The 22,364-nt window shown below is 39.6% G+C and overlaps 1 protein-coding gene across 1 annotated transcript in view; it reads left to right on the forward strand.

Moving 5' to 3' along the window:
• The first annotated feature begins 1,821 nt into the window (after nucleotides 1-1,821).
• The window catches only part of DYNC1LI1 (dynein cytoplasmic 1 light intermediate chain 1), a 31,124-nt gene continuing 10,581 nt past the window's right edge, over nucleotides 1,822-22,364 (forward strand). The window contains exons 1-5 of the mRNA XM_019630733.1: nucleotides 1,822-2,078; nucleotides 2,294-2,367; nucleotides 18,687-18,803; nucleotides 19,697-19,927; nucleotides 21,902-22,071. Of these exons, the coding sequence (XP_019486278.1) occupies nucleotides 1,933-2,078; nucleotides 2,294-2,367; nucleotides 18,687-18,803; nucleotides 19,697-19,927; nucleotides 21,902-22,071 (738 nt within the window). The 5' untranslated portion in view covers nucleotides 1,822-1,932. The remainder of the gene's footprint in view (nucleotides 2,079-2,293; nucleotides 2,368-18,686; nucleotides 18,804-19,696; nucleotides 19,928-21,901; nucleotides 22,072-22,364) is intronic.

Raw genomic sequence — 22,364 nt, forward strand, 5'->3', positions numbered from 1 at the left:
TGCAAATCATACCATGTAGATTGCCTGGCACAACGTAGGCATGCATAAATGACCATTCTTGTCAGCTATCTTAGTGGAATAATGCTGGATATGGATATTATAAAACCACGTGGAATACAACTTTGACCTCAATGTAAGTGGGCAGTTGGGCATCTAGAAGTAATGCGGTATTAGAAGTCTGACACCATTATAAAATTAATACTTCCAAGACTAAGTAAATATGACACATTATTGACAACCCTGTATATAAACAGAATTGAGGCAAAAATACTGAGGAAAAAAGGTGACTGAAGGAATAAAGTACAGAGAGTGAATCAACTCCCAGAGGGACTCAGTGCAGTATACAGTTCTCCTTTACAGCAGAGATTTAAAGTCCCAGATTCTCTTGGGAGTCCCTATCCTGCTTCTCACCATAGAAAGCCCGGGATCCCAAGACAGGGTTCTGCTTCCTTTTCTAAAAATACAAACAAACAAACGAAGAGTTTTAGCTGCATAAATTCATGAGGTCCATCAAATTCCAGGGGTGGTCAGTTATTAATGGTTGGAAAGGTAAAGGAAACAACATATATAATAATATACACATATAATAATATACACATATAATAAGCACATATCAAGCACTAAAGATTTGTCAGTCACTGTTCTAAGCCATTTTACGTCAGTCATCCCAATCTTCATAACAATTCTAGGCTCTTTTATCCCCATTTTACAGATAAGTTAACTGAGAATGAGAGGTTGAGGAAATTGTCTAAGGTTACATAGCCAGTAAACTGATAGAAATAATTCTGAACTCAGATTTGCCAGCTTCCAAAGCCTTTTAGGATTCTAACTGCATTGTTAACGTCTAGCAAATACAGTCTTTAGCTGTGGATTTTCTAACTAGCCAAACGGCATTGATGAGGTCATATATAAGTAAGTGATCTTCAAATACGAGGTGATAGCGTACAAAGGCCAGACTATTTTAAGCAACTGCTTTTCAAAGTGTAATAGGATAGAGCCTTAAAACCTGTCAACTCTTTCTGGATATGGGGCTCAGACATTCAAATACATTTAACCAGTAAAGTTCTGATAGAAAGGGGGTTATGTTAGGGCTATTTTAGGTTCTTTCCCACCTGTGTATTCCCAGTACCAACTGTGCCTGCCCTTGTAAGTGTTGAATAAAAATATCTGTTGACTGGATGGATGGATGACTCACCTAGAGGGTCTTTACAAATCTCACACAGAGCATCTCATACAAAACATGCAGACCATTAAAGCAAGCCCCGTCAACACTTTTTGTCACGCAGCTGCTTAGGGGCTAGGGGAACCTGCCTCTGATGTGGGACAAAGGTTTGAGAAACCTGAGAATGTCGCCACCTGAGAATGAAAAACAAAAAGGAGGCCCAGAAATCAGGGACCACAGTAAACTCCAGACCCAGGCCGGCCTGTTTTGCAGCGGAGCTGCCCATTTCCATCTAGGCGCCTGTGAAGCGCCAGTGTAGGCACAAGACCCGAGCTTAGTCTGAATGGTGGGACAGTAATGACAGTGCAAGAATTCCACGCCAGCTACAGTGTTTGTGGACTCAGCTGGAGTAGGAAGGAGCACTGTTCAACTGACACACCCCAAGTCGCTCTGCTGCAGCCCAGGGTTGCGGATGGGGCGCTGGGAAGCGGTTCAACACGCTGAGCTCAATCGAACCGGGGTTGCACCAGATCAACCTACCCGGGAACCCGCGCACGCGCATCCCATCCGCGCCCGCAAGCCTGCAGCGCACGCGCAGTTTGTCCTCGCTCGATCCGTCAGTCCCTGCAGCGCCCAGGGCTACGCCCCCGCAAACCCCGCCCCGCTCCCGTGCGCGGAACGCTCCATATCCGGGTCCCCGCCGCCGCCACCGCCACCGCCGCTGCCTAGCTCATTCAGCTTTGCCGGGAGTGGTGTGATTCCCGACCAAAATGGCGGCTGTGGGGCGAGTCAGCTCCTTCGGCTCCTCTCCGCCGGGATTAGCCTCGACTTACACAGGGGGCCCCTTGGCCAACGAACTAACGTCGGGCAACGGCGGTGCTGCAGCAGGCGACGACGAGGACGGGCAGAACCTTTGGTAACGACCCCACCCCTCCCTGGGTCCCCGCTGGCACTCCCGGCCCTGCGGACGCCTCGGGATCCCGTGCCCGCCGGAGCTCGGCGTCTGGCCCAAGCCACTGCGTTCTCGGCAGTCCCCGCCCAGGCGCGCCGAGGCCGTATCCGTCCATCCCTCCCGCGCTGCGGCCCCGGCCCCTGACCCCCGGCCTCAGCGTGCGCCTTGCTCTCCGTTAGGTCCTGTATTCTCAGCGAGGTCTCCACCCGCTCGCGCTCCAAGCTCCCGGCGGGGAAGAACGTACTGCTGCTGGGTAAGTGTCCCCTGCCTCGCTCCGCCCTGCCCGGCCCCACCCCGGCTGGGGTCCGGGTCCGCCCGCCGGCTCGCCCGCTCGCTTTGTGCGGACTGCGGGACCTGACCCCGCCCCGCCGCCCGATCAGTCGCTGACAGCTAGGGGAGATGGGGAACCGGGCCCCCCGCCTGCCCTAGGACCTGCAGGGACGCTTCCTCCCCAGAGCCCTTTCTCTTCCCCTGGAGAGGTAGGGAGGCCCTGATAGCCTCCTCTGGCAAGGACAGAATGCGATAGCCCCTCCGAGGGATTCTAGTGGCTTGAGGTGTATCTAGAAAATGAGGGTTTTTCTTTCATTACAAAAATTGGTAGCAGGAGGCTCTTCGCCAGAGCTCCAGTGCAAATGGTATTCCATTAATATTTAATAGCCGAGTCTGTATAATTGACATAGAAGCTAGAAGTTAGACCTGGTAGTCGTGATAAGTGTTCTTATTTGATTCAGCTTTTTCGCGTACAATGGGCTTGTTGTGTTGCAGTGCGTTTTTGACTATCTATTATAATTCTGAAATTTGTAAAGGGCCAAATGGATATAACAAGGAGAAATGGTCTAACATTTCAATTTTCCTAATTGTTCTATATCCCCTCTGCTCTTGGGAAGTTATGCATTTTGTTTCTTTACTGAAAAGTGAGAGTGAGGGTAGAGGACAGTGAGGGAGAACAATTCACAGGTTCATATTTTTTCAGGCTTAGCTTAGCTCCTGAGTCATTTACAGGAGAGATTTCTTCCATATTCTTTAAATATGAGATATTGCAGTTTGGCTTATAAGATGATGGTTAAATTTTAAAACTTTGGTATTGCTGTCTCGACTATTTTTGTTATATACATGTAAAAACAGAAAAGGAAATAAGGCAAATTTACCTGACAGGTTCTGCTTTTAATAGGCATGTTTAGGTAAAAACAAATTACTTATTTTTCATGAGTTGCTGCCAATCTAGAATATAATTCTTGACGTTCTTTAAAGTCACAGGGAGCTAGTTGAAAAATTAGTTTTTACCTTTGTTTTTAGTGTGATTGAAAATACCTACTGCAAATTAACCTGGGTTCAGTCATGGCCCTATCACATACTAGCCCAGGGATCTTAAGCAAGTTCTTTGACATCTATAGTTCCTTCATCTTGAAAAAGGATATTATAGAAGTAATAATGCCTACCTTTTAGGGTTTTGGGGAGGATTGAATGAGATAATGTTTATAAAGTGATAACACAGTGACTTTTTGTGATGGGTTTGTCTTAGCTGGATTAGAAAACATTTGATTAGAATTCTTTTTAAAAATTGAATTAGTGCCTACATAAGTGATACTTATAGGGCAAAGATAGATTAGGATCCAAAGCAAAAAAATTCCAGAAAATGTTTGAAATTTACTAATTTAAACAAATGAGTATTAATTACTAAACTAAAATGGACTTAAGACAGTGTGACCTCATTGAAGTGAATTATATTTTAATTGCTTTAAGTGAAATAAAGCTTCATTTCAAACACTAGTAAAGATAAGATTCCTGAATTTTGTTTTAATTTTGTAAGTTCCTCCCAGTTATTCCTGTGCATTAGATATTACTTAGATGATTCTGTTGGTAGTGAAACAAAAGTGACAGTTTTGTCCATTTCTTGATGTTTCTAATTTGCACTGATGTTGCACCATGCTTTTTTAAAAATCTGCTTTTGACACTGGGTCAGTTCATGTATATGTACTTAGAGGCCCTAGAGTCTTCCATCCCTCCATACTTAGAATAGATTAAATTTCCTTTTTTTATGAGCTTAATAGCTCATAAAGCTCCATCTAGTGTCAAGTTATATGAGCCTGAAATTAAAAATTTTTATGTGAGTACTATTGGGGATTTTCATCAAAGTCTTTTTCAGCTTTGTAAGAAGCAACAACAGATTTTATACTGATTACATAAATAGGATTAATGTTCTAAAAAAGCTCTATAGATTTCTTAAAGACATTTAACCATCACATGGCAGCATTCAGTTTATGCTAGTTGAGGGAATAAATATATAAACAGGGATTGTGGTTTTCTTTGTTATGAGTTTGAAGCTGTTAGGCAGGAGGATGCTTACCTTAATATGCCTTTCATGAATTATGGTGATCTCTGCAGTTCCATATTTCAAAAACCAAATGTGAGACTTTAACAAGGTTTTATACTTCCAGAAATAACCTAGAATAGCAATGATGATCAAAGCTTAATGTACCCCAGACACAGATTGCAGTTTAACCTTAGCTTGCTACATGGCCTCCTTTCCCGTTGCCCATGGAAGAAAAGGGTCAGGGCTAGGAATGGATCAGCCATTCTCAAAGCATTTTCATATAAATAATAGTTTACCTCCTTTTCCCCCTCCCCCTACGCAAATCTGGGAGATGGATGTTAGCACCAAGTTTTGGATGAGGTAATACATTTCAGAGACCTTTTAAGTGAGTTTTCCAAGGTTATACTGCTGTGAAGATCCTGTGTTATGTGACTTTGGCATGGCTTTTCAACTTGATAGAAGTCGCTACAAGGAGGAGAGTTCTATGTAGTCCTCCTACGGCATACTTTTTTTAAAAGGCTGTCTTTGAGTGAAAGTACTAATAATTATTTTAAAGTAAAATCCAAATATTTGTTGGAATTCTAGGATGTAGCTTATTGAGGGACACCACTGTGGCCATGGCACTTGTGTTTAAACATTCAGGCCTGACCTCTAGTGAAACCCAGAAACACTATGGCATTAGTGTTTAACCATTCTCTTTCTTTAAAGATTTTGAGCATGAGCTTCAGTAAAGTTTATTTTTAATATTAAAGGCAAAACTTCTTGTGCATGGGGGTTTTTGTATGTGTGTGGGTGTGCATGTATTTTAAGTAGGATTTAACTTGTCCTTTTAGGAACTATTTTTTCTTCTTTACCCTTTATATATAATCAATTTTACTACAATAATTGTAAATATATTTTAATAGCTGCTTTTAAGGGCACTTTCTCCATATCTTGGTTACTTTCCCATGTTTCGATAAGAAAACTCCCTAAGGAAAATGATAATTATATTTATAGAACACTTACATATACTAGTCATGTAAAATTGGTTATGTACCCTTTTTATCCTCTTAAACACCAGGAAATGGACACAGAACTGTTAAGTAAATTGCAGGAGGATTACACAGCCAAAAAGAGGCAACATAAGAATTCTAAATTGTGCAGCTTGGCCCCAGAGTCAGCATTCTTAACCTATCCACTGGACTGTCTCCCTAGAAGAAAAGAGAGCTTTCTTTGTAGGAAAAGTAAGAAAGTGTTTAGCAGTTATTAAGGAATGTTATCTGATTCCCCTAATGTATCTATTTCATTACAAAAAATCTCATTGATTTTGATTAATTGAATTAATTGTCTACTAAGATGCTTATGTAGAACTTGGCCCCCAGCACAGTGCCTGGTTTATAGATAGGACATCGTTATAACTTTCTGATTTGAGACCAGCGTGAATTAATGAAAACTGGTTGGTCCTTTGGTAAGCCTCATCTTTCTCATCTGTAAATTAAGATATTTGGATTTAGTGATCTTGATCTTATGTGATAGTCTATATTTTTTTAATTCTAAAGCTTGTGAGTTATTAAATATTTTTAAAGAAATATTTTGAAGACATATTGTAATTGGGTTTAAATTAATAAAGTATTTCCTTGTAGATGTGGGCTGTTTGATTCTACCCAGGGAAGAAATCTAGAGTCTATTTCTCCCTGAAGGCACTAGTCCAGGATAGTATGCAGCCAAAAAATATCCCACATAGTGCTGAGCATCATCAGAAAGTATGTTTGAAAAGTCTTCTTTCTTATTCAGGAACAAAACTAGCTGCCATTAGGCTTGAATTATTGCAAGTAGGAAACCTCAAGATATACACAGTGGAACTAGATGGAATTCTGTTCAGAGAAGTAACTTGTCAAGGAAGTGGATGGTTTTCTAAGCGAGGGCTGACGCTGAAAATAATGAGATTGTTCAGTCTGAAACTATTAACCTTGTGAGAAACTGGGATTAAAGACCATCAAGATTCCATGACTTGTTGGAAACAGATATTTATCAGGAGAAGTATGTTAATGCAGTTTTCTGGCATGATTGGTTGTGGGAATGTGATGCCAGGAATAGAATGTTACCACAAATATGATACTGGATTGGTAATTTTTAAAGGATATACAAAATTATTTATTGCATATTATATATTACTACTAAAAATATACCAAATATAAAATGTTTTTAGAGTCCAGTGGCATATTGGTATTTTATAATGGTCAGGGTCATTGGCCTTTTATGTAAAAGGCCAGATACTAAATAATTTAGGCTTTGTGAACCATATGGTCTCTGTTGTAACTACTCGGCTCTGCCCTTGTGGCTCCAAAACAGCTATAGGCAATACACAATACATAAATGAATGGGTGTGGCAGTGTTTAATAAAACTTTATTTGCAAAAGCAGACCAGATTTGTCCTGTTGGCTAAAGTTTGTGGATCCCTGCTTTAGGTTATTATGGGCATCAATGAGCATAGATACCAGTTAAAAGAGGTTTTTGGTTAATGGAATATGATGTTTGGCATATAATAGGTGTTCAGTAAATGTTGGATGAATGATGACCAGATTTTACTTCAAGTATCATTGTTATTCCAGCTAGAGGTATAGTCTGAATGTAGGTTTAACAAGTGTTAAGAGGAATTCATGTATTTCCCCCAGTGCTGCTGTCAAAAACAGAAACAGAGCTGGAAGAACCACAGATGTAGGCTGGTAGAGTGATAATTCAGCTGGTGTGAAGTCCACGTGAGAGAGAATGTCAGCAAAAGCACTTGGGTGAAAATGCAAAACTGAGGAGAACCTTGAGTTAGGAAAAAGCTAGGACCCAAGTTCAGCATGGGACTCTGTTATTAATAAGTGAGTGACCATGAGCTAACCTTTTTGGACCTTATTTGTAAAGTCAGAGCAGTGGCTATTAGAAGACCTCTATTCATTGGTTCATTAAACATTTATCAGAACGTGCTGTGCATAAAATTCTTTGCTGAATCATCTGGGGAGAACAGGGCTAAGATTGGGTCCCTGCCTGCTAGGAGCTTATAAACTCCTGTAGTAAAAATCAAATATGTCAATATGAAATAATTGGTAAAAAGGTCACATAAGATATTGTGGAAAAGGTGATATCTGAGTAAAATTTTGCTAAGTAGGGTGGGGAGGAGAACAGTGCCGGCTGTGGACCGAGGGAACGTGTTGCAGTGGCTAAAACCTGGTGAAAAGGACCAAGGCCGCTTAGGATTGCCGGAGTCCTTACCTACAAGCACCAGGTCTGGGAGTCAGACCTTTCTACCATTTGAAGCTGGGGGATCGTGGGCACATTACAATCCCCTGACCTGTTTGTTAATTGAGATTCTTTCATACTTTATGGGATTAAAAGAACTAAAAGAAATTATGTCTAAAATGATTTCGTCTGTAAACTGGAAATCACTATTTTAAATTATAAAAGTATTACATGTTTCTTGCCAGCGAGAGAGAAAAAAATTTGACAAAGATAAGAAAATGAAAATAAGCATGATCCCACCGCCTAGAGATAATCAGTGTTCATTTTTTCTATGTGTATATTTGTTTTTTAAACAAAATAAACTCATACCTTATATACTATTTTGAAGTCAGATTTTTACTTATTTTTTACTTTATATATCAGAGGGTTGTGTTTTTTTTTTCATGGCAGTATCTATGGTTTTCTCCCTTTCATTGACTGAATAATATATGTGGCTATACCATAAAATTAGTTGATTGGTAAACAGATTATTATTGTTATACTTCATTTTCCACTTGCCCAGTATTATGTTTGGGATAAATTCCTAGAAGTTGAATTTCTGGGTCAAAAGAATATATCTTTTAAGCCTTTCTATATATTACCAAACATTCTCCTAGGAAAGTTGTACCATTTTACAGTCCCACCATCAGTATGTGAGAGTACTTGTTTGTCTAGCACCATTGCCAATACTAATGATTATTCATTTTAATCTTTGCCTATCTGGTAGGTAGGTTAAAAATTGGCACCTTAATTTAAAGGCAGTTTAATATATCATACTTGTTGATTGAGAACTATTGCTTTAGTGTGACTTTGACCTTCCGGAGCATAGGAACTGTTAATAACCATTGGGATTAGCATTTATTGTTCTTCGTAAATGTTTATTGAATTAAACATTTCAGTTCATGTCTAGTCAGTCTGCAAGAGTGAGGGACATGATAAAGGATAAGTTCTTGTTTTTTAATGTAATGTGGATTGCTGAATGATGATATTCAAAGGTAAGTAAGGCTTTGGCCAACCAGTGGGATGGGAACATATGAATTTGCCTGTTAGTTGGGTGTTCTGGTAGGTGCTTTATTATGTAGCATGTTCACTGTTTTACAGAAGAAGTTTTTGAGCCCCAGGTTACACAGCTGAGCTAGGATTCAAAATTGGGTTTGTCTAACTTTCCACTCAGTAGGTACTCCTTAACATGTTGGAGGGATACAGTCTTGAAAAGCCATGCATAAATGTTTATCTACAACTACTGGGTGCAGCTGCTGCAGCTGGCTAACAGCCTCTCCCTGCCTTGTCAGCTGAGGCAAGGGAGGAGATGTTCTTTGTGAGATGGGGAGCAGATCAAAAGCCCCCACCCTGCCTGGGTCCTCTAGATAACCTATGGAAGGCCATGCAGAAAGTCTGAGCTGAAAAGTAGTTCCAGTGAAGACCTCTCATGGCTCCTGTCACCAGAGCTTTCAGATGCAATAGGATGATTTACGTATTTTACATCATGCAAGGGCAAATAAAAAATGTCAACTTCACAATGTTATCTCAGTTGGATAGAGAAGGAATATGGCAGGCTAGAATTTCTCAGTTCTGATTATCATGAAGCTGTGAACCATAATGTACCCCGATAGAAGTGGGGAAATGTCAGTCAAAGCTCTGCATAGAATGTAGGTATCAGACACACTAACTTGGGCAAATCAAGACAAGTACAGTACTTCAGTCTTCCATGACAACAGGAGAGGAACTGGGAGAAAAGGGAGGCAGAGTTCTGCTGAATTTTACCTTATGTCATTTTGTTTATCTTGAGCTGGTGAAGACTGAAAGCTGCTCCAGGAACAATGGCAGTCAAACAGTGTTTAAGAGCGTGTCTGGATTCAAATCATGACCCTTTCACAAGATGCTTCATCTTTTCAGATTATAATGTTTACCTTATAGGATTATTGTGAGGATTGTGTGAGACAATGTTGGTAAAACACTTCAAACAGTGGCATACATTGGAAATGTTCAAGATAGCTATCATTAATGTATTATGTGTACGCAAGTGTTTTGCTTTAGCTACTCATTTTCACGATTCATGCTTTTATGTCTTCTTTTTAAAACACTGTTGGTTTCTTATAAAGGAATTTTATTTCTAGTGTATCACTGATCAAGAAGTAACAAATGATAATAATAGTCATAGAACTTAAGATCCATCACCATAGAGATTGTCTGGTTTTACTTCCTCTTATTGTAGAAGCTGGGGAGCCAACGGAAATACTTGACTTGTCCAGGTTCACACAAATAATGGTGACAATGTTGCAGTTAGAAATTATACCTTCAGAATCTTTCATTTTTAATCTGTTAATCAAATTGTCATTATAAAGTTTATGTACATTATGTCCTGTTGTTGAATTAGAGATCTGTTGTGGAGATTAAATAGTATCATGAGCACACCTTTATTCCTACACTGTTTAGGTGACTGTATTTAAGGAGATTTTTTTATAGTTTGGTTTTCAAATTTGAGCTGAGAAGAGATGAGACTTGATGGCTGTTATTGCTTATGGTAAAGCTGAAGTTCTTTTAAGTGCTTGGATCTTACACTAGGCTCACAGAAAGTGACTTATTTGGACAGGGTTCAGACAAATAATTTGGAATACAGGCTTACTTGCTGTGGAAAATTTCACTGTAATTTGATCAGCAAATCTTTCCTCCTTTGGTCCATCTGCTGGGACAGGGTTTTTAGCCTATAGACTGTTTCTGTATAGCCAGCAAGCTCAGAATAGGGTTGGTTTGTTTATATTTTCTGAGAATTGGGGGAAAAAACAAAGATGACTATGTGACAGACTTTATGTGACCTGCAGAGCCAAAAATGTTTACTACCTAGTCCTTTACAGAAAAAGTTTCCCAGCATATGATGTGAAAATAGCTTTACTATAATAGAATTTGATGTAATGAAATATTTTTATTCATTTTAAAAATATTTCATCTTTAGGAAAATTTAATATAAAAGTGCAAATTGAGATAAAATATGGAGAATAATTTTCACACCACCAGGTTCTTTACATTACAGAAGGACTTTCATCTTAGTCTGTTTAAACAGGAAATTTCTACTTGTATAAGTGTTTGTTTACAGATCATTAACTATTTGGCTGGCACATGGAAAGCTGGTGTGTGTGTTTCACTGCCAGCTGAAGGCCAAGGAACCGAAGAGAAAGCTTTCTTACAGTTTATAGACACAGGTAGATGAATTCCTTCATCGTTGTTTGAAGCCACACAGGTTCCATTTCCCTCTTTGCCACGTTAAAGATATATTAATTACATAGAATGAAATACATATGTAGTATTTTAATTTTGTTTTATTTTACTCAAACTATAGGCTCTGTGTGTTGTTTTCCAAATATAACTTGGAATTTACTGACTTCTGTTCTTTGAATTGTTTGGCCATTAAAGATGATTTTTAAAGTGCCTAATACTGGCATCCTGAATCTTTACATTTTTTAAATCCTTCTAATTACATAATAGATTAAAGAGAGAGTTCATTCATGATGGACTTTTTAATATCTTCAAGCATCATTCAGCTTGGCTGTGGCAAGGCAGCTGAGTACCGGCAGTTCAGTCCAATGACTAGAAAGTTTTCCTAAGTTTAGTGAAGGAGGTATGTATTATAAACTTACACTATTAATCTGTTATTGATGAGAGATAGCCACTTGAGTTTTATAAATATAAATGATGAATTATTTTAATAGATTGTGGTAAAGGCCCAGGACAAGCAATTACAGATGAGGTATAGTTATGAAAATAGAAACTGTAGTTGTAATTAAATATACGAATTTTGGTAAAGGATTTTCTGTGTATCGGGCAGGTGCTGTAGAGTGAATGTGAACCCCCCCCCAGATTCATATGTTGCAATTCTAATCCTCAATCTGATGGCATTAGGGGGTGGGTCTTGGTAGATGAGGGTGGAGCCATCGCGAATGGGGTTAGGACCCTTATAAAAGAGACCCCAGAGAGCTAGCTCTCACCCCTTCTGCCATGTGAAGACACGGTGATAAGATGGCTGTCGGTGAACCAGGAAGTGAGCCTTCCCTAGACACCAAATCTGCCAGTGTCTTGATCTTGGATTTCCAGACTCCAGAACTATTTAAAAGCCACCCAGCCTATGGTATGTGTCTGTGTTGTAGCAGTTCGCAAAGACTGAAACAATGTGGTTTCTGTTTTTGGTGAACCAGCAGGGACAGTATCTGCTAAGAATAGAATAATCTTTTATCTGTGAGTACCTTAAAAACAAGGACTTTATATCCTGCTTACTGTTAAGAGAACTTGCCCAAAGAATATTTGGTGAATGAAGGGGACAAACTTTACACACTTAACAGCCTGCAGAAGGAAACACACAAATAAGCTGACACACAACACTGAAGTGTCTTAAGTGTGTGGTGTGTTGTTGAGAGTACAAAGAAGGGCCCTTAACCAGACTTGTGGAGTCCAAGTTTCCTAGAAGAAACTAAATTGAGACTGTGAAAGGATAAGCTAGGGTTCTCCCAGTTGTGGTGAGGGGAAGGGAAGAACATTCCAGAAAAAAGGGACAGCATGTGTGAAGATGTAGAGCCCCTCTGCTGCACTGGAAGAAGTTGTGAGTGGCTGGAGTCTAGCATGGGTGGGACATGGTGAGATGGGCGGGAAAGGTGAAGGGGCCTTTGTCCGGAACACTGGTCTTTACACTTTGCCCTTTACTGCAGGAGCAGCAGGAAGACTTTGAAGGGTTTTTTTCTGACATCTCATGAAAATTCCAAACATACAGAAAAGTTGAAGGAATCTTGCAGTTAATACTTATACCTAAACCTAGATTCTACCATTAACATTTAACTATTTGCTTTATCACGCGTCCCACCATGCGACCCTTTCATTTTAATGCATTTGAAGTAAACTGCAGATATCAGTATACTGCCCTCGAAATACTTCAACGTGTATGTCATGAACTAGAATCCCTTGAAGGGTCTTGTAGAGGGAGAAGGGTCTGATGAGATGGTTCAGGAAGAGCACTCAGCTGCAGGATGGGGAGTAGACTGGAGTGTCGTATGAACTTGGTGTGTTTATATAGTGAGGAGAAGAGAACTAGGAAGTGGCCATGGGTTAAATGCCTAAAGACATAAAAAGAGAAAAAACCCAGCAGCCTAACAAACAATGTGATTGGAAGGTGTGCATAACCCTGGAGCAAGACTACATCTTTGTGAATACCTCAGATACGATTCTGGAAAATGGTAGGTAACAAATGAGATTTGTTTACAGAATATGACTTCATTGGCCCTGTTAGGCCTTTTATAAAATAGATCTATTTTCAGATGTCCCCATTTGCCACTGTTACAAATCATGTCAGAGTTCATTTAGGTGTAGAAAAAGTGATGGCTGCAGAAAGTGGTCATTGTAATTGAGGCTTAAGACTTATGAAAAGAAGAAATGGGCTTAATATGTATAAAATATGAATGTTCAATTCTCAACCATCTGTAACTTCCAAATATTATCAAAATTGAAGAAGGGCAAAGAGTAGTTGATAGAAATTTTGTTCCCAGATTTTGTTTCAGTAAGCAAAGTGTTTCTGTAAACACCTTGAGACTCTTCTGTGCCAAGCACTGTTAGGTATTAGAATATTCTTAGGAATAAGATATTCTTCTCTTTCTGTCCCTCATCCCATTTTCTTTTGAGACCAAAGGGGAGTTGCCCTCCTGAGAAGGCTGGTTTGGTTCCTCTCGGGAGGCCTGCATTATTGCCGTGCTCCCCGTCTTTGTGACCGTGGCCTGGCCTCAGCTTCCTCATCTGTAAGCAGAGAGGGTTTCAGTAGAGTTCTTTAGTCTGTATGTGCTTATGAAATGTTCTTTTTTTTTTTTTAAGATTTTATTGGGAAATTGGGGAAGGGGAATAGACAAGTTGCTGTCCTTTTGTTTTTCAGTCTAGTTGTAGAGGACGTTGCTTCACTGGCCCATGTTGGTATTATCATTGCGCTTTTCCCGGGTGAGGCAGATTGGTCGCTGGCCACTGGACAGCTGCTCACGGCGGCTCTTGGCAGCGCATGCTGGCTGCCAGCCACACATGGTAGCTTATGGCCACTCACTGCAGTAGGGGTTGCAGCCTACGCCATCGCCAGCGACTCATGGCAGCCCAGCTCTAGGTCGAGCTGTTGTTCACCATCTTAGTTGTAGAGGGCACAGCGTCACTGGCCCTTATGTGGGATCCGAACTGGGGCCCTGCTGCTCAGAGCTGGCGTCCCAAGCTAGTTCTTGACCAGCACACCATTCGGCTGACCCTATGAAATGTTCTTTATTGTCATTGTGAACACTTCTGATTTATTATTGGAAGTGAGAAATTTTGAAATCACAGGGTGGGGAAAAAAAATCTCACTACAATATTTACCAGATTACATTTATTTGACACTATGTTGTTTTTCAAATTCAGTGTGGTAATGTTTATCTTACAGTGAGTGAATATTAAGAGGCACACTATCTTGATAAAAAATTCCAGGAGAGAAATTGCTGGTATAGTAAAACAAACTTCAATCTCAGTCCTTAGAGGTAGAATCAGGAGGATAGGAACATAATCACCTATCATTCAGAGACAGCCCACAGAGAAGAACGCATCAAATCACTTTTTTTTTCTTCTGAAAATATCAGTGACCCCTGAAAGCAGAAATACCTTTTTCTTTTCTGAATCATAATTCAAAAATAAAGTGTTGTTTTAATGGCCTCTAAAGATAGCACTACTGTATAATGGAAAGAGTATGCTTTGGAGTTAAAGTCATATGAATTCAGATCCGGGTCCTGTTATTTCATGAGACTGTAGATAAGATACTTAACTTGAACAATTCTGAGCCCCAGTATCCTCATCTGCCAAGTGGGAGATAATCATCATTCCCCCTTACAGTTGTGGTTTTGTTAGAATTACTGTGGGTTAAATGCATACAGTAGGCACTCTGTAAACGTTTACTGCTACTGCTGCTGCTAGAGAGATGGAAGTGGAAGTCACTGGTGGTTCTGTTTGACTAGGATATGAATAAAGGGAAGCAAGTTACAGCCCTTTAATTTTTGTTTATGGACGTGAAGCAGGGCCCAGTTGGGACCCCTGTAGTAGAGGCCTCGCTGCATCCCTGGCCTCATCTTTCCTTGACCTAACGCTTAGTAAAAGATTATCTCCCTGTGGGGCCGGCCGAGTGGCGCGATGGTTAAGAACTCGCTTGGGATGCCAGAGGGCCCCGGTTCAGATCCCACATAGGAGGGCCAGTGACACTGCCCTCCACAGCTAAGATGCTGAACAACAGCTCAACCTGGAGCTGGGCTGCCATGAGTCGCCGGCGGCGGCGTAGGCTGCAGTCCCTGTGGCAGTGGGTTGCCATGGGCTACCGCGTGTAGCCAGCAGCCAGCGTGAGCGGCCAGCAGCCAGCGTGAGCGGCCAGCAGCCGCAGTGAGCGGCCGTCCAGAAGCCGGCGACTGATCTGCCTCGCCAGAGAAGAGCACATGATGGTGCCAGCTTGGGCCAGTGAAGCAACAACCTCCACAACTAGATTGAAGAACAAAAACGACAGCAACTTGTCTGTTCCCCTCCCCCCAATTCCCCAGCGCTGTTCCCCTCCCCGCAATTCCCCAATAAAAATCTTTAAAAAAAAAAAAATATTATCTCCCTGTGGCTTGAGCTCAGCTTGAGTTTGGATGCCCCCTGTCCCACCCAGTTCCCTATTTTAGAAAATTATCTGGAACTCGGGATTAATACCCTTAGGTTTATTGATCACAATCTCTATGGTCTAGCATTCTTTCTAGGCTACTCTCATCATTGTTCCTGGGTTGTTGACTCCACCAGAGAATCACTTGGCCAGAAAGAACACTCCACGCACACCCCACTAACCTCAAGTAGCTTCTGGAGGAACTTCCAGATTTTCTCTTAAATACCCCCAGCTGGTCTGAGAATGTTGAGGCAGTTTTTGGAGGTGTTAACCCGCTACCTTCTCAGACCACCGGTGCTCTGATAATAAACGCTTATTCTATGAACCGACTCCTATGTGGATCTATTGGCTGAGCGATGCAGGCAGCACAAGCCCCAGACTCAGTTGGCATCTGGTTTCAGAAGCACTTGAACAGACTTGAAATTTCATCATTTTTCTGTCCTCACTTCTTAGGCTTTTGCATTTCAAACCCATTAATACACAAAGTTTTAAAATAAATCCAAAGTTGGTAAGGGGTCAAAATTTGTATCCTTCATTCAGGAATTTGTGAATCTCATATTAATATTTTGGCACTTTTTTTGTCATTTGAGACAAGATCTGTTAGTGGTTGCTCTGTCGGAAGCTTAGGAGCATACACACATTCCACTATGAAAGGAGTAGAGTTAATAGGCACTCTATGTACTGGGGATGCAACAGGAAGTAAAATACAAAAATGCCTGTTCCTCTGGGGCTTTTAGGGGCAGGGAGTGACTAAGTAAAATATTAGTAAGTTCAATGGCAAAAAAATAAAACAAGAAGGAATAGGAATGTTAGGAGGTTGTGATTTCAAATGGGGTATTCCACACTTTTGCCATCACAGTCTTTCTAAAATACCTGAACACCTGTGGCTCCCCGTTGTCTTCAGGATAAGCCTAACCATCTCAGCTTGGCATAGATGCCTTGCATCATCGGGCATCCCTTGTTTGTTATTACCTTCTGGCTCCTTTCCCCCTCACATTCTAAATGTCATGCATTCAAATTATTTGTCCTTTCTAGAAGGACATTTCTTTCCCTCCAGGCTTCTGTATATGCTTTCCTTACTTCCTGGAACGACTCATTGTCCGTGATTCATTAACATTACAGTGTTTGGCTAATGTGTTTCCTTCTCTACAAAGCCCTTTCTGACTGCCAAGCAAAACTCTCCCTTAAAGGGTGGCTTCCTAGGTTGTTGCTTATTTCTGGTGTAGTCCTAATTACAGTAACTTGAAATCGGCTCCCATTTGTTTTCCTTCTCCAATGTATGAGCTCCTAGAGGACAGCAACAGGCTCAGATATCTATTTTTTCAGTTAATAAACTGTTTTTTAGAGTAGGTTTACGTTCCCAGCAAAATTGAGTGGGAAGTAGAGAGTTTCCGAATATCCCATGTGCCCACATAGGCACAGCATCCCCCACTATCGACATCCCACACAATGGCACATTTAGTACAGTTACGATTAATGAACTGACATTAACACTTTATCACCTAAAGTCCATAGTTTACTTAAGGGCTCATTCTTGGTGTACATTATGCTGGTTTTTACAAATGTATGATGACAGGTATCTAGCATTACAGTATCATACAGAATAGTTTCACTGCCCTAAAAGTCTTCTGCTCTGCCTATACAGACTCTTTAAAAGAAGGTTTTCATAGATCTTACATGCTGATTTAATTTTTTTTTTTTTTTTAGCAGAGCCATCCTGCCACCTGTTGGCAGCTCAGCAGCAGCTCAGCTCAGCTCGGGCCAGGCATCGAACTGCTGTTGCTCAGAGTTCAAACTCCTGAGCGAGCTCCCAACCAACTGAGCCACTCGGCTGGCCCTGATTTAAATTATTTTTATGTCTAATGTTCATGCCTATTGAGGCGACTAGATATACATTCTTTAAACTGTTTTTGTTTTAAGTTACTGAACAATTACAAAACCAAAACAAATTATAAATTACATGCAGTAAAAACTATAGAATCGATACAATTCCTATTAGCAATCAATATAACACATGATGTTTTACTGAAATAAAATGCCAGTGTTGGGTTTAATAGTAGATATAAGTACTTAATGTATTTATTTTTCACTGGTTAACTTTATTATTTCCATTTTAAGCATGGTGGATCATCATGGGAATTATTGTCATTATCATAGATATTACTGTTTTCAATTCAATCTGTTATTTTGATGGGCTATTTTACTAGTACACTGCAAAAATAGTATTGAAAAATAAGTACTCATTTAATGACAAGTTCTTTATTGCGAATTTAAGGCTACACTTATTGCTATGAAGTGTTGGAAAATGGTTCATGAAAAGAACCAGTCTGGCCAGTGCAATTGAATGTAGAAATGACTGCTCTGTGACACTTTTTTTTGAGTTTGGCATGCTTGTTTTGTCTGCATCACTTGGTCTCAGATTGGCACCAGTAGGATTATAAATACCATTGCAGAGGTGGGTACTGCAGTCTTGTGGCAGCATTTACATATAAAGATGGTCATTCAGAAGATCTAAGACATATCTTTTTTTTAAAGCTTAACATGAAAATGAAAAAAAATTTTAAATTCTCAGAGAACTCTAGAATCTCCAGGAATAAGAAACTACTATTAACATGATAAGTTAATAAGTTTATGAAACAGTAACATGTAGTGTTTAAATAAATTCACAATATAAAAAAATCCTCACCAAAACATTGAATAAGTTAGCCTAGTTTTAGAACTTTTAAACTTATGCCAAGTTTAAATCACATGATTTTTTGCTATCAGTATTTTTAATGTCTGCATTTTATTTTTGTCTGTTCTGCATTCCCTTGTACTTTCCAGCTTACTACCCATCCCCACCCCAACCTCTCCCGACCCCCATACACACCCCTTCTTTGCTACATATTTCATATGGCTTCATGGTTTTGATGAGGCTGTAGTCACAGTTCCCTGTCCTGGTTAATTTTGGTGTACCAGCTATCCTCCATGAGTGGCCCTTGTGTAGGCACATGACCCAAACCGGGCCAATTTTACGTGAGATTCCAGACTGAAAGCTAAGAGAGAGAGCCTTTTGTTCCTTGTAGATTAAACTGTGATGACATAAGAGTTGAGCTTCCTGAAAAATACCCACAGAGGAAGCCACTTGTAATAGGAAAGAATGAGAGACTGAATAAGAGCAGCAGAAACGCCAGGAGAGAATCCTGGAGGTGAAGTCTGCATAGTTACCTGGTTATCGTCCATCAAATGAACATTCTGGTTGAAGCTAGTTCAGTTAGGTTTTTTATTTAGCACTACAGACCATTCTTATTTATATTTGTGTGTGTGTGTTACATATTAAATTGAAAACATTTGTCCTTTTTTACAGGTGAAGATGGAGCTGGGAAAACAAGCTTAATAAGAAAACTTCAGGGAATAGAGGAGTACAAGAAAGGAAGAGGACTGGAATATTTGTACTTAAATGTTCACGATGAAGACAGGGATGGTACGTGTCGTTTATTTGTAACATTAGTTTCCTGAAGTCTTTCTGAGGTGCACTGCTGCTCATATTAGTCTTTGACTTTTCTTAATGTGGCATTTTTTTACTAAGAATCCTATGTCATGCCAATCAGTAAATTATTTTTAGGCATACTTTTATTGGTTTGGGTTAGGAATTCATATAGTGATATTTTTAAACATCTTATGGTATTGAGGTGTATAGACTTTAGCTTTCTTGCTATCCTTGAAGAATCTCAATTTTTCAATACATTTTCTCTTAGATAGTAAAATAATAGTATCCTATGATTGTTTGATGACCCCCTTGCACCTTCTTTTCATTTTTTGACACAAAAAATGTCATCTCCCCAGCTTTTTTCATCTGAGTAGCCATTTTTTTCTTCTATAGATCACTTGCTTTCTCATTTTTATGTATAATATCTTTCTTTTTTTTTTTTTTTTTTTAGCTGAGCCATCTTGCCACCTGTTGGCAGCTCAGCGGTAACTCAGCTCGGGCCAGGCATGGAACCGCTGTTGCTCAGAGCTCAAACTCTTGAGTGAGCTCTTAACCAACTGAGCCACTCGGCCGGCCCTTCTATGTATAATATCTTAAATATGCATGGCTCTCTCTCCTGATGGTAAGAATAGCAACATGTTATTCAGCCTGGTTTGGGATTGAGAGAAACAAAGTAGAGGATGGCGGTGATCTATGTTGGCAGTTAAGTCATTTTCCTGAATATTTGTTAGGCTCTTACTTAATTGGTAGCTGTTACCCAAATAGTGCAACCTTGTAAAAGGAGACATCTCCTGTAGAGATGCCCTAAAATACCAAGCAGTATTGTTAGTTGAATGATGAAATAACTTAATCTTTTTCCCTTTGTAACTTTCCTTTGTCTATTGTAGATCAAACAAGATGTAACATATGGATCTTAGATGGAGACCTGTATCACAAGGGGCTCCTTAAATTTTCACTGGATGCCAGTTCTCTGAAGGACACTCTAGTTATGCTGGTTGTTGATATGTCAAAACCTTGGACTGCTTTGGATTCTTTACAGAAATGGGCAAGTGTTGTTAGAGAACATATTGACAAATTGAAAATTCCTCCTGAAGAAATGAAAGAGATGGAACAAAAGTGTGAGTAATCTAGAAATAGTAATATAGGTTTCAAATACAAATTTTCTAGCTGACTATCATAATCGTTGACATAATTTATGACTTTGAATAAGGTTTAAGGAAGGAAACATAATGTAATAATAAGGAAACGTACTGTTTTTGAAATTCAGTTTAAATGATGTGCTGGGTTTTAATATCGTTTTAAATTGGAAACATATACATGATGGCAGACTCTTTAGTAAAGGTGCCTTTTCTCCTTTGCCAAAAGGCCATATGCTTCCATTTCAGAAGTACTTTTTCAAGACAAAAAAATTGAATCTTTCTTCAGCTGCTCATTTTCAGCAGTTTCAGTTCTTGATAAGCAGAACAACCTTACCAACCTTGTCAAAATGAAATATGTCCAAAAAGATGTTAATAACATAAATATGAAGATGTTAAGCTGATTTTATGATTTACAAAGTACATAAGATATTTCATACATGCCCATGTAAATTGGAAGTTTTCATGGAAATTATGAAAATGATATGGGTCATTTCTAACAGGTTGTAAGCCAGTTGTCACAGTTCTTAATTTCACTGAGAGTGCTTCGTTTGCCAATGTTGCACTTTGCTTAAGGAAATATGCAGATGGAATGCTGCTTTTCTTTGTTATTGTTAGCTGATGATAACTTTTAGGAGAGAGTTGACAGCTTACTAGAATTTATATGCACAGAAACAGTAAAAACAAGAGAATGTATGTCCTAAATCATTGAAAAGGGTGCCTAACTGCTTTAACCTATGCCTTTCTTTCCCTGTTGGTCATGGCCTGTGGGTTCCCTGGCCCCCTCTAAATTTATACTATAGAGGTGGTTGTGATGTGTGGTCTCAAGGCTAGCAGCGTTGATATCAAGACAGCCCAGAGCTTGTCAGAAATACACATTCTCACCCCCCATCTCCCTGGGCTACTGAATCAGAAACTCGGGTGCGCGCTAACACTTGAGAGGCACTGTTAGATTTCAGCCTCTGATTTGAAGGGTACTAGTCACCAGAGCTGCTAAGGGTCTATGCGTGCCCCTGTGCTCTTGGAGGAGCTGCACTCAGGTGTTTAGGATTCCCTCTTCTTGACCCCAGTAAGTTTAAGACACTTTTCCTCCTTTATGTCTCTGTATAATATTGCCTCATGTACTGTTTTTTTTTTTTAATTAGTTTCAGGTGTACAACACAGTGCAGTAGTTATACTTTTTACCCCTCAAAGTGACAACCCCTCCCTCAGTCTGCCCTCATATACTGTTTTAAACTGTGCAGATTTGTTTTGCTTTTAAACCTGAAAAACAGTCTTATATGGAAATCCCTATGCGTGTACGTCACTGTTTCTTTGAGAATTCCTTAGAGTAATTACTGAGTCAAAGTATACATTACGCTCTTGATACATTCACTCTACCTTTTTTTAAGTGAAGGTTTTGACAATCTTTCAAATGAGTTCTAAAAATTTATCAGCATTGGTAGTATCTCAGTAATTCTCATCAGGGTTATAGAATGAATGTGGCCCAAGATTGGACATAGGTAAAAAGGAGAAGACCCGAATAAAAGGGTTTAGAAAAAGGAAGTTAATATTAGAATATCATCTAGGACTGTCTTTTAAATTGTGAAATTCCCCCCACCACAAACACATTTTTCTTTTATCTTTTTTCAGTACTCTTTGTGAATTAGAGAAGGTAGTGAGACAAAGCTAGATTGCGACTTGCCTAAAGTGATTTGCACAAACTAACACAGTCCTACGTTGAACCCCACTCTTCAGAGCCATTCAGTGTTATACTCTGCCTCGTAATTAATGTGGGTCCAGTGTTTCTGTACTGTCTTTGAAATAGATTTCTCTAATCCTTTTTGTTTCTTCTCTTACATAAGATGAAGTATAAACTCTAGTAAAATATATACTTACATTATGGCAGGAAAAGCTACCTACTGAAATGAAGCAACTTTTAAACTATGGATTAAATTATTTACTTTGATTTTTCAGTGATTAGAGACTTCCAAGAATACGTAGAGCCAGGAGAAGATTTCCCAGCCTCTCCTCAGAGAAGAAATACTGTGTCACAGGAAGACAAAGATGACAGTGTGGTTTTGCCTCTGGGTGCAGATACACTTACACATAACTTGGGCATTCCAGTACTAGTAGTTTGCACAAAGGTTAGTTTGCTTCCTAGACATTCTGTTACTGATATTAACCAAGGATGAACAATTGTTTTGTTTCCCAGGCTCCTTTTGAAGTTGACACATTATTTTTCCTAGATAATTTTTCTTAACAAATAGAAATAATTTGAAATATTAAACGATATTCACATGTTGGTTTTGTGATCTTAATAATTTCTTCGGAAGACAATGTTATTTCAAATATTTGTGATTGAATTTCATCTTCCTAATTCCAATTGGCCTTCATGGTTCCGTCAGTTTAGTAGAAATAATCTCAGGTAAGGTGATAA

The sequence above is a fragment of the Hipposideros armiger genome, unplaced genomic scaffold (genome assembly GCF_001890085.2).
Source record: "Hipposideros armiger isolate ML-2016 unplaced genomic scaffold, ASM189008v1 scaffold_937, whole genome shotgun sequence".
NCBI lineage: Eukaryota > Metazoa > Chordata > Mammalia > Chiroptera > Hipposideridae > Hipposideros > Hipposideros armiger.